The sequence below is a fragment of the Sorex araneus genome, chromosome 1 (genome assembly GCF_027595985.1).
Source record: "Sorex araneus isolate mSorAra2 chromosome 1, mSorAra2.pri, whole genome shotgun sequence".
Lineage (NCBI taxonomy): Eukaryota > Metazoa > Chordata > Mammalia > Eulipotyphla > Soricidae > Sorex > Sorex araneus.
In genome coordinates this window covers 160,682,254-160,695,859 of record NC_073302.1, presented here as the reverse complement: position 1 = coordinate 160,695,859, position 13,606 = coordinate 160,682,254, and the positions used below count along the sequence as shown (strand labels likewise).

The window sequence follows — 13,606 nt, the reverse complement described above, 5'->3', positions numbered from 1 at the left end:
AGCACGAAGCAAAGCCAGATTTGTTCAGTGAAATACATTCCCAGAAGTCAAAGACTTTTAGTTTTTACATAATTACAAAGAAAGCAAACTTCAGAGTCACAAGAAATCTCATGAGAGCAGCAATGAGAATAGAAATAATTTTCTTAGAAAATCCATATATTCATTTTAGTGGTTTCAAATGACTCATGTTTTTCTTTTCACTTCCCCCATCAAACAAAATGTTCCATAATTGGACTTTTGAAGTTAGTTCTTTGGCTAGGCATTTTGAAAGCCTCAGATGACTTCACTGAGGCAGTTAAGGAAGCACAGAAATCTTTGAAGCAACCAGTGCCCAGATTTTCAAAAGATTTTATGGAATAAAACCATTTCCTAACAAACAGGTGAAATTATTGTCCAAAATGAACTACCGTGCAAAATTACTTACATATGTTACTATGTTCTGTTTGTTGTTGTTGTTGTTGGCTTGTATCAGCAGTGGTGGTGGGCAAGGCAACATCTAGTGGTGCTCAGGGGTTACTCCTGGCTCTGCACTCAGAAATTATTACTGGCAGGCTCAGGGCATCATATAGGATGCTAGAAATCAAACACATGTTGGCCTTGTGCAAGGCAAGCACCCTTCTCATTATAGTATCTCTCCAGCCCTTCAATATAGACTCTCCTTAACATAATCTGCTGTTGCAAGCAACAACCCTTTGCGTTTGTGCTATGTGTGTGCTTGGATTGTGATTCACAATATACACTGTTTTTCAAGGAACATATCATAGCATAATGGAATTTAACCAAAAACTTTTAAATTATTTATTGATTGATTCAAGAGTCGGGTCAATAAATAAATAATAAAAAAAAGTTTTTAGTGTTGCTGGAGCCATAGCACAGCATGTGGGATGTTTGCCTTGCACATGGCCTACTGGGGTTCGATTGCTCCGTCCCTCTTGGAGAGCCGGGCAAGCTACCGAGAGTATCCTGCCCACACGGCAAAGCCTGGCAAGCTACCTGTGGCGTATTTGATATGCCAAAACAGTAACAAAAAGTCTCACAATGGAGATGTTACTGGTGCCTGACCCAGCAACTTGATGAGCAATGGGATGACAGTGACAGTGATTTATTGACTATGAAAGAATATACTTATAGTTAGATTAATTTAGTTATACAGTTTCATTGGTTAGTGAAATTGGTTGTACAGAAAAACATCAAGAGTGAAATTCCAACTGTTCAATTATGAAATGGCTTCATAACTCTTTAGCATAAAAACCTTCTTTTGGAAGGTTTTGACTCTCCCCACATATACTCCCATAGGCATATACATGATACTCTAAGAAATGGATTTATTTTTCTTTGTCATTTCTTCCTTAAGAACATCAAATCAATGTATACAATAGTCAATAAAGACTAGAGTATATTTGACACCAGTAATAAAACAAATACAACAATAGGAAAAACAAAGAAGCATTGTTCAATCCTTATATTTCTGCAATATTCTTGAATATGGTTCTAGTTTCCACTTAACAAATTCTTGATGGGGATTTCAAAAGGCCATAGGGATAAATTGGAGGTCACTTAGGACTTTATTGAAGTACTGACTCAGTAACCCCGAAGGCTCTGGACACTCTATAAAAATCTTTAAGATCCTTCACTATTTTGATGATGTGAACATAACTTGGAAAAGGTTAGAACAGTAGGGAATCTCTTTAAAACTTTTAATGAGTTAAGTTTATGACAACAAAAGCGAGTGGCATTTCACGAACCAGGTAACTTTCTAAATAATAGTACGTGCAAGAAATCTCCCCAAAGGATTTCACTGCATTTGTGAAAAACAGAGCCATAAGACTTGACTGCTGTAAGAAGCTAAGGTCTGCCTCAGTTCTCTGGTCATAGAGGAAAAAATTCTCCTTTGTCATCCTTGGCAGCCTCCTTTTGATGATATCTACTCTGATCAGCATAATAGCACTCTTTCTATCCAAAAACAAGTTTGATCCAAGAAAGTAAAACTGGGGCTAGATGCAAAAGTTATTTTAACTGATATTTTGTCTGTGTGGATCTGATTACAATTTTAACTTGTATCAAAGTTGATCAGGGACTGGAGTGATAGCATAGTGGTAGGGCTTTCGCCTCGCATGTGGCCAACCTGGGTTCGATTCCTCCGCTCCTGTCAGAGAGCCCGGCAAGCTACCGAGAGTATGTCGCCCAGCAGGGCCTGGCAAGCTACCTGTGGCGTATTCAATATGCCAAAAACAGTAACAAGTCTCACAATGGAGACATTATTGGTGCCCTCTTGAGCAAATCGATAAGCAACGGGATGACAGTGATAATGACAGATCAAAGAAGATTAGATATTAACAAACACATTCCAGAATCTCAGTTTTATTCAGGGAGTTGGATTTTTCTTCTAAATTGTAAATGTGGCAGTTCCTCCAAAGTATCCTGAATGCCTTCTTTTCCCCCTCCCCCCAAATGCCACCCCTACCGATCCACTTATGTGGCAAAATCCTGAAAGACCCCTAAATGTTATCATGTTTGAATATATCAGCAAACATTATCACCTAAGAAGCTAATTCTTCTTCCAAAATTGATATATTTGCATATTGCTTCTAAAACCTTCTAAAACAAAACTGTCTTCCTCGTGTATGGTATTTTCCTTCTCTGAGTTTGAATGTTCTCCATCATCTTTTCGGACTTAGCTTTTAATCAAGGTGTCTTTATTGCTAAAGAATGTATGTGAAAGTAATTTATAGGATATTTTACAGACCAAAAATAGATAACTAAAATACTGATCTTCATTCCTTTGTCAAGAAAAATACAGAAATATCATTATTCCTCCCCCCCCCCAGTTATGTGAAGGGTGCTCAAAACAGTGCTCAGGTGTTCTGGGTTCACCAGAGGCAATACAACACCACTAGATAGTTCAATGCAAAGGTTCTGTAGCTCTGGGACCATTTCATAGCAAGTGCTCAGAGGTGTTCTAGCATTCTTAACAGGATCTTCCCAGTAGTGTAGAAAACAACTCCTGTCTTACATATATTCAGAGCAAGAACGTAGATCCATTTGTAAGTGTGTGCTTTTGTGCTTAATGCCATGTTATTCTCCTATGTCCTCTAAATTAAAAGTAAATTTTAGTACTTTCCGACCATGGTTAGCATAATTTCAGTGTAAACTCTTGCTATGTCTGTTTGGGCATTTTAAAATTATGTAGTTTTATAAAATTTTGTATAGTTTCCTTAATGAGCATTCAAACCTATATGACTTTTATGTATTAAGTCAGAAGTATCATAGAGCAATCAGTTTCAGAGCTTATGTTTTCTCTGTGTGTGTTCTCCATTATAAAAAAATAAGTACAACTAATAATTCAAGTAATGCTTTGTGGTTTGACGGTTTCTTATTGAAACTTGTACTGAGAACCAGTGACTCAAAATTGTTTCTTCCTATATTTCCTTCCAAGAAGTGGTATAGCATTATATTTCAGACAGTTATAGATCTTATGATAAAAGCTAATGAATTTAAACTCCACTATTCCAAAGCTATACATTAAGTTCTCTAGCAGGGCTATGAAATTGGATTTTAGATCCTACATTAAGTTTCAAAACCACAATTTCAGTGAAGCATTTGAATCCAAAATCATATGTCAAAGAATATCAGAAAACCATAGAATGTGCTCTGATTTTTTTTCTGTTGCATTGGAAGCCTCTCACTGACTTTTGGCTAGGTGTTGCATGGTATGCCCTTTGCATGTGAGCTTTTGCTGGCAGAGAAGCACTTATTTATTAGTAACACATTTCAATCCAGAATTAGTTCCTCCTTGGTCAATGCATGGCAGAGCTTTGCTTAAAATAAAATTTCTATTAAATGGATGTGAATTCAGATATGCCAAGATGATAAATTCTATACTGGGTATAGCTCAGTATTCTCTTTTTCAGAAAATATTTATTCAAAGTAGTCTTAGAGATATATTTTATGTCAAGTTGAAAAATTACCCCCTCTTCAGATGGGAATGACACTTTGTATTTGCCCTCACCAGAAAATAGTCTTCCTATGGAACCACCAGAACATTTCACATCTTCTTTGTTGCTTCTATTAATCAGTGCTATGCTGCCTAATGCTTTCAAGAAAAATATCTTTTTTATCTTAATAAGGGACCTTTTGTGATCATATGTGACTGAAACAACTTACTCTAGACAGATATTTTAATACATTCTCTTTACTCTCAGAATGTTTAAAAGTGTGCATTACATATTTTGTGATGGAATATTTGAGTCTCTTATTCTCTCTTTGGGAACTTTATTTTCGAACTACCCTTTGGCCATAGACCATATAGTCAAGTTTTTTTTTATATATAGTCAAGTTTTAATTTCAAGTAAACAAGAAAATTTTCTTCTAGTTGCAATATCTCTCTTTGATAGAGTTAAAAAAGGAAAACATTGCAAAAAATTAACTATTCTAATTGAACTAAACATAAAAATAAATGTGAAATCATTAGCAATGATTTTAATTAAAATAATTAGAATCTATATGTGACAAATGAAAGTGTTCCAGGGAAGACTAAAAATTTTGAAAATATGTGTTTCTCCAAAAATTGTACAATTTAATGCCATTTCTATTGGAATAACCAGCATTTTAATTTTATTTATTTACCTTTTTTTCTGAAATAGGAATTTCTCAAAATTATTGGAGATGTCTTTGGGATGGGAATAGCACAAAAAGCCTTTTTTTTTATTTTTTGGGTGGGGGGTCACACCCAGCAATGCACAGGGGTCACTCCTGGCTCTGCACTCAGGAATTACCCTTGGCAGTGCTCACAGGTTGGCCACATGCAAGGCAGACGTCCTACCCACTGTGCTATCACTCCAGCCCCAAAGTCTGTTTTTTTTTTTTTTTTTTTTTTGCTTTTGGGTCATATCCAGTGATGCTCAGGGGTTACTCCTGGCTTTGCACTCAGGAATTACACCTAGCGGTGCTTGGGGGACCCTATGGGATGCCAGGGATTGAACCTGGGTCGGCTCCATGCAAGGCAAACGCCTATCCGCTGAAGTACAAAAAGCCTTTTAAAAAATGGAAGAGAGGGACTGGAGTGATAGCATAGCAGGTAAGGCATTTGCCTTGCACCTGACCGACCCAGGTTCGATTCCCAGCATCCCATATAGTCCCTGAGCACCGCCTGGAGCAACTACTGAGTGCAAAGCCAGGAGTAACCCCTGTGCATCGCCAGGTGTGACCCCAAAAGAAAAAAAAATGGAAGATAATAATGAGTGAAAATAGAGATACATTGCTAAATTTTCAGTGCATTACAACCCACAACAATTATACATTACTCTTTGAATCTAAGAATTATTAGAGATATTGAAATATAATTATAAACAGTGAAATAAGTGAGAGGGATAAAAACAATTTTATTTTTCTCATATGTAGTTGAAAAATAAAATCAGTTCAAAGAAAATTAAAGTTTTAGATTTAAGAGGAGTTTATTGGATGTAAAGGGGAAAGAGAGCATAGGTGTATAAGGTAGGAAGGGTTAATGGAGAGCTGGCTAGAAACACGGCAAAATTGTCATATATACAATTATTGCTTCATCCAGACAACAGAAACCTATGTAATATTACAAACTAATGGAGGTTCAATTATTAGAAGTATAAGACTAAATAAATGCTTTATGCTTACACATGCTAAACTTTAAAAAAAGTGCAAGCAACAACAGACTTGACTGGGCTGTCCCTTTGAAGGGTGGATCATTCTCTATACAAGCAAAGCAGGCCAAAGATAGCATGCCAAGAAACAGCTCATCAGATATCCAGGTGTTTTGTCCATTTCAGTCTCCTTTGCTGTTTGACCAGGGCCAAATAATTATATTTATCAAGAAACAGCGTGTGTGCCTTCTGTAACTTTTTTTTAAAAAAATGTCCTGAACAATATTAACTCTTTCTTTTCTTGACCGTTGTAAATGGGGGGACATTATGTATCAGATAATGATAGTAATTTGCATGCAGCCAAGATCTGGTCGCTTCTTAAAAGAGCACTTTTGACAAGCTTCCTAAGGAAAACATTAGGATGTGATCTGAACAGAAAATAGTTTATTTTCACTTAAAACGATGATAAGCAGATGAAAGATGAAAATGGTAGATCTCTGTTCAATGATAACAAGCCAATTCTGTTTTGTTCAGCCATGTAGATTGAATATTAACAGAAAAATGTGATATTAATATGAGTCATGAATAAGATGGAATATACTGTGAAAAGATTCAACTGAACATCAGCTAACTCACATTTGAGAATGATGACCATATTAAAAAAAAAGATAAAATAATGTCCAAGATAAAGAATCCAATATGATTGAAACTATTGCTCTTCTTTACTAGGTTTTCCAGGGCAATTTTGACAATGATACCCACAGGAAAAATGTCATAGACCCTCCTATCTATGCACGGCACATTAGAATCCTCCCTTGGTCCTGGTATGGGAGGATCACCCTGAGGTCGGAGCTGCTGGGCTGCACGGAGGAAGAATGAGGAGACCGAGACACACAACCTCCTTCTCTTTTTCCCTAAAATGTATGTCCATGGAATGAACTGAGAAAAATATGTAGGAAACTGAATGGGGTGTTTTATGACAAATGTGCTGAAATTATGGTAGGCCACTGTCTTTCTAAGGAGGTCTAAGCCTGCCTTTTCAATTTAATTGTTTAATTTGATTGCTCTAGTATAAATGTCCTAAGCAACATCGCATTAACTGTGGGTTCCGTTTTTCCTTGTTTCCTGAATTAATCACAGTGATTGAGATGCATTAAGTACAAAAAGTAAACTCTCTTTACAGCAAGAGTAAGAAAAATAACATAGTTATCAAGAAAAAGAATTGATATAGCATTGCTAATCAACTAATAATTAAAAGAATTCTGAAATGCTAGCAATAAGATTTTTTTCCTCTCTAGTGACATTACATTATCCTCAATGTTTCCCTGTGCCTACCAAACACTCCCAGTGTTTATAACAGAATTATAAAGTATCTGTAACATGGAGTAATGACATAATTTTCTTTCACTGTCATGATTTCTAAATAGACATTATAGGATTCTTTTCTCATCTTGATGTAATTCTTTATTATTTATATTGTATACTACCTGAATAAGTCCTTACTTTTCCAACTGAGTTTTATCTTGTAATTTCCTAAATGAAGTATCATGTTAGTATACATATGGCACATAGATATCAGTTGGTTATTCATATTTAATGTTGGTATGCTGAATCTGCAATTCAAGTTCTGAAGGAAGTACAGATATGCAATTTTCAAATGTTTCCTTCCTAAAGGACTCAATACTAACATTTTGCGAAACAAATAGTAAAATTATCATGAGTTCTTCTTAACTAAAAATATAAACCTTTGTTTGAGAGATATTTACATATCCTTATCTTTACTTAAATATTATGGTTATTTTTATCTAGGTTATGAAATCAGCATATGTTAACAGTGTGTAACATTGATTGGCCAAGCATACTCATTATTTCTTTGTTCTCTACATTTCTTGTTAAACTGGAAAATCATTGAGATTTCAAACTGGTAGTAGTTTCTTAGGAGAGCACATTGGATAATTATTTGTAGAAAGAAAGTATTTACTAGTGACAAAGTAGTAAACCATTTTGAAGATGCGAATTGATTTCAATTTATTTTGCTTCAAAGGTCCTGAAAAAATAAGCAATTATCATAAAACTTGTTGATAGTGGAGGTTTCATTGACATATCTCTCAAATTAAAGCTCACACTGCCTCCATAAAAGTCTTCAACATCTGATTTATAAGCTTTACACGAATTATTTTATAAGGCTTAGACACAGAATTTGGGAGTTTTTAATTAAAGGTCCTGAAAAGAAAATGTGGTATGTGTATGAAATGTTGAAGTTCTGTGCAACACTGCTATTTTTTTTCCTTTATTATTTGTGCTGCATAACAAAAGCCACTAGACTTACTGTCTTGTCTGTCCGTGTGTTAACAGCATTTCGTAATGATGTATATATGGAGTGGTCTTCAATCATAGTGAAGAATTTGAAGAGAAAGTCGATCATAACGGCATTCGTAATAAGAGAAAATTTAAAACTGGCTGGCCACATATTTCTCTGTATTCACATGCTCTCTATTTCAGGTTCTTATTAAGACATTGTTGATTTGAAATATTTAAAATGTTGATGACTTTTCAACATCCTTCAAACCCCAAAATCGTCATGTTCTCAATATTTCCTTTATTGGATAAATTTTGAATAGTTAGTTAAAATTTAAAGTAATTTTACAAATAGTTTAGTTCAAAAGTATATACATACTTATTTTCCTGCTGATGATAATTCTTTAAAGATTTACTGTCTCACTAAATGGTTAGGTATTATCTTTTACAGACTCTATAATTTTTTCTTAGAAGATTTTGTTTAAAAGAATATTAGTAGTACTTTGTAATTATTTACTTCCTCAAAATCATTCATGGCTTCTTAGGATATTTTAAATTTTCTTCTAGTGATAGTTTTCTAAACAAATATTTTCAAAAGGAGTTTGTTAAAATTATATTTGTTACCTTTTAGAAACATATTGAAATGAATTTCTCTTGCTTCTGTATTTTCTCTCTGTTCTATATGCTCTTTACCAACATGGCATAAAATATGGAATATCTATTTCCTGATACCCCAAATTCTTGGTAACATAGGGAATACAGTATGGGGAAATGTTAATTATCATTGTGATGTGTGTAGATTTTGTGTCACTTGTATTAATGTAAAGCAAACTTATCCTATTTAATTTCACATCTTAAATTTTCATAAGCAGAATACAAAGAAGAATCATCTCATCTGAACCATATTGAGTAATACAATATGTTATTTTCTTTATCCATGGAATTATAAATCTTAGCATCTCCATTTTATCTATGTCCAATTAAATGCATCTATCGTAGTCACTGATTCTAATTTTAGGGTTGACTTTCTCTTTCTGAATGGCTTCAGAAGGATTGGTGTGATTTTGAAGACTCCAGGTATTAATGATTGTATCTTTGCTAGTCAACAAATTATGATATATTATACTCACTGCTGGCGTCACTGTGTCAGTAAGTAAAGAAATAATTAAGACACAAATAACCTTTGCTAACTTTCAAGCTGTGTAATATTCCAATGTTGTTTTTTTTTCTTTGTATATATACTTAAACCATGTAGGATGTTGTAAAATCAGTATGACCTTGTCTAGTCTTCAAACTAAAAATAAAGCTTTTCAAAATCTGCAAAATCTGGGATACTTTTGAAGCAATTGTAATTAAACACATTTACAAGAATACACAATTTGTCTTAATATGAATACCCACTTTACTGGTACATACATATTTGAGAGGGGGGGATTTCACAGGACAATTAACAAATAGGCAAGGGCTGGAGTGTTAGCACTAGCTTTGCACACACCGACTCGAGTTCAATTACCATCACCCCTTTTGCTCCTGATACCCACCTCGAGTGACCCCAGAGTTCAGAACACCAAAAAACCTTAAAAACACATTAACTAAAGTGAGGAAGAAAACAAATAATAACACTTCCAACAATGTGCACATTGATATGCACATTGATAATGTGACCTTTCCAAAACTTAATTCTTCAGCTCATTTTACCTATGAAAATTGTACTTACATACTGACAGTCCAATCATTCTCTTGTCTCAAATATATTTTTTAGTTAAATTAATTTAGGTTTTCACACTTAAGTTCCCACCTGGAAGTGCTCATGACTTACTCCTGCCTCCGTGCTCAGGTATTACTTCTGGCAGTAGTTGAAGGCACCATATGTGATACAGCGGTTTGAACTGTGTTGACTGAATGCAAGGCAAGCACTATACACTCTGTTCTATCTCTCTGGCCCTCCCTCATACATAGTTAAAGCCTTATTTTTAGAATTCATCTGCAGAATATCATTTATATGTTATGGCTGAAATTTATTTTTTAATGAGATAATGACTGTGTTTTAGGGATGCAATATTATTTCAGTTCATGCTCTTGAAGAATATAAGTAGATTTTGTTAGCAATGAATAATAAGGAAAATACAAAAAACATGTTTCTCCATGTAGTTTCAGCGGTTCCTTAATAATATCATAATACTTGCTTCTTCTTAAATTCTTTTCAGTCTTTCTGAAAGTCATTGGTAAAAAATTAAGTTTGTATACTTTCCATTGTTTAGGCATCTTCTTAGAATGAAAAAATAAAATAGTTAAAATATTAACGATTAATTACTTATTTGAATTTTGATGAAAAGCTTACAATTTCTCTCATTTATATTTTCTCTCATTACTTAGTAAGTAAATACCTGTTACTTACCTGCATTTTAATGTGAATAATTTAATGAAGTTCCTAATTGCCTATTTTTTGCACACATATAATCATATTTTATTAAATATAAGCTATTATCCATGTATTTAGAAGAAAATTTTTTGAAGATGTATGACATCTATATAAGAATTTATTGTGATATAAAAGTCATTAGAAAAAAATACAACTATACGAATTTTAAAATTACTAGATCCAGTAAAAACAATGAAACATTAGAATTTGAAGAAGGAATGTCTGAATATGTTGCTATGTGTTAGTTAAAATCTATTAAGAATGACTTCATTGATGAAAAATCTTATGTCTTTAGAACCTTAGAATGTAAAACATCCAGCATCCAGCACTCCAGACCAATAATGAGTGCTCCTATCTCTGTTCATTGACATTTCTCATATCTTTGAAATTAAGAAAATACGAAAATAGGCTTAGTACAGTGTTGTCCATGTGAGATGCCGTGTATGCTTGACTTCTATAATTTTAGTTTTGCTTTTCAGAGGTCTTACAATGGAATTCAGGCTCACAAATTTGAGGAAATTTGTGCTATTAAACCTGACATTATCTGTTTAGTCTTTATAGTTTAAATTTGGAGAGATTGATTAGAGTTAAACCAGAGGTGTCAACATGTAAACTTGTTTTGGTTAATTTTTTTTCTAAATATTAAAAAATATAATAGCACAGTGGGTAGGGTGTTTGCCTTGCATGAGGCCAACCCAGGTTTGATTCCTCCATCACTCTTGGAGAGACTGGCAAGCTACCGAGAGTATCCCGCCCACACGGCAGAGCTTGGCAAGCTACCTGTGGTGTATTCAATATGCCAAAAACAGTAACAAGTCTCACAATGGAGACATTACTGGTGCCTACTGTAGCAAATCGATAAACAATGGGACTGAAGTGCTGCACTGCAGTGCTACCCAAATTAAAAAATTAATAAAACACTTAGCACCTCAACTTTGAATAAGTGATCTGGAGGAAATAAGTTAGTAAAGAAACATTAGTATTTGCTGTCAGAAATTATTTGTTATCTTTCTTTCTGAATACTATAAGAACAATATTAACAATGGAACTAATGTGTTATTTGTGGAAAATATCTCCTCTAGCCTTTGAGATGTAAAGAGACATTTTATATAAGAAGGCAAAAAGGAAGATTAATCCACTTTGCAAGTTGAGAAATATCTGAACTATCAGAACATATTATCATTTGTCTTTACAAAGAAAGAATACTAGAGTAAGTAGCAATTTTTCCATTAGTTTTGAAAAGGGAAATCAAACTCCTTGATTCTATTGTAGTAAATGCCTATAATTCATATTGCATGTTTCTGTATTGCCACCAAATAGTGTTTTTTGCTGTAAGCAAGTGGCACTTAATCAAAGAGCAATTTCTTTTAGATGGATTTGGTAGCCAAAATAGAAAACAATTTTTGGAAAAAACTTCTCTTTTAGTTTTTTAGTTGTTTTTTGCATAATTTGGCAGGAGTGAATCAAGTAATTCAAAAACACTAATGCTGTGGAAATATGGTATGGTAGTATTACATGATTAAACTTGCATATGGTCACTGTCTGTGATTTTATTTTAATGTCTTTAAAGGCATGAACTATGCTCTACCACATTTATATAAAATCCCCGTAGTGCCAACCATACAGAAATGTGTTAATAATTATGATAAATTGTGACATAATTCCAACCTGCTGTTATTTGAAAAAGAAGGGAAATGTGACTGATGGTGCATCGGAACAATATATCTCCTATGGCAAGTATGAAAACAGTTTGCGATGACTCATAGCATCAGGACAAAACACTGTAGAAAACTGAAAGGAAAAAATAACTGGGAATTAATTGCATGCATATGATGACAAAGAAATGCTTTTGTGATAACTGACAGATACAAATTTGCATGTATTTGATAAATATTTCACTTTTTAAAGTAACTATAGAGCAAAAACTTGAAAATGATAAAGAAAACTTACCATTTGTGGGAAAATGTAGCAGACCAGGGAGGTCTTCTCAAGGCCAGTGATGATTTCCACTTGGGCCAGGAAAGAGGAATCAAACAAATCCATTAAAGATGGTTCATCAGCAAGGAAGCATTTAAATAACCAAGCTTAAATAGCTAAAATCTCTCAGTTCCTAAATTTCTTAGGTAATAACACAGAATAATGTCATTTTTTTCCTTGATAGTCAAATATACCTGTTTTTGTCTGACTATTGGTGTTCTCCGGATTCATATGTTAAAATCCTAATCCCCAAAATTGATAGTATAGTAGGTTGGCTCTCTAGGAGTTGACTAGTTAGGGCTCTTATAAAATAGGATCTCGTTATTCCCACAATGTAAAGTATTCCACCAAGAAAGAAGGAGCCAACTATAAACTAAGAAATCAGCCTTCATTAATCATGCAAATACCTTAAATACAGACATGTCATCCTTCACAACAGAATTTCTGTTGCTGATATGTGATAGCATTTTGTTATAACAAAATGAATGGACTAAGATACTTTCCTAAAAAGGAATTTATTATCAGTACCTTGATTAGCTTCTTGCAGTTTAAAGTGAGACTCCAAGAACTGGAGAGTATCTTGCTGAACGAAGTCAGCCAGGAGATAAACACAGAATGATGTCTCATATAGGGGTTGTAAAACATATAGTAAGCAAATAACAAATAGTCAAAGGTTACAGAACCTGAGAGTTGGCCACCAGAACTGAGCCTACCATGGGGTCAGGGGTGACGGTGGTGGGTGGATGGGAGGGAACCATGGGATATTGGTGGAGGGAAATTAATGGCAGGTGTGGTGTCATAACACTGTATGCATGAAACTGTCATTAACAATATGTGAAATTGGTGCTCAATAAATATTGGAAAAATTAAAAAGTAGTCAAAGTGTTTTCAAATTTTCAGGGGAGAAAAATTGTTAGATTATGCTAGTATTGTTCTTTTTATGTATTTTTTTATTCAGTACACCAGGAGAGGTGAAGAAAAGAGGAAAGAGGAGGAGAAATGAGTCCTCTGTAAAAATTCTTAAATAAAAACATTTTTATTTCAATCATACCCTGTGTGTATATGTGTTCTTGCTAACAGCACACATTAAGTTCTTTACTTTGAGTCACAGCCATGGACTGTGGGAGTTTGTAAGGCACTGCAACATCATTCATGAACTGCAGTATGAGCTTGAAACGGAGGCTGAGTCCCTTCTTCTTGCTGGTTTCTGTGAATTAAAAATGATGCGGGGTGGGTTATTTAGTATGTGAGAGTTCAGAATTGGCATTGAATGGATTGTGTCAAAACGAAATTT

General features: G+C 34.1%; 1 protein-coding gene across 2 annotated transcripts in view; it reads left to right on the top strand.

The window, feature by feature from the left end:
* Positions 1 to 13,357, top strand: part of EDIL3 (EGF like repeats and discoidin domains 3) — a 476,915-nt gene extending 463,558 nt beyond the window's left edge. Inside the window, exons 11-12 of one of the 2 annotated variants that reach the window (XM_055132006.1) lie at positions 6,345 to 6,536; positions 7,971 to 13,357. In XM_055132006.1, coding sequence (XP_054987981.1) covers positions 6,345 to 6,494 — 150 coding nt within the window. In that variant the 3' untranslated portion in view covers positions 6,495 to 6,536; positions 7,971 to 13,357. Of the gene's footprint in view, positions 1 to 6,344 lie in introns of both variants that reach the window. The other variant, XM_055131999.1, reaches the window with a different exon arrangement.
* The last annotated feature ends 249 nt before the right edge of the window (positions 13,358 to 13,606 follow it).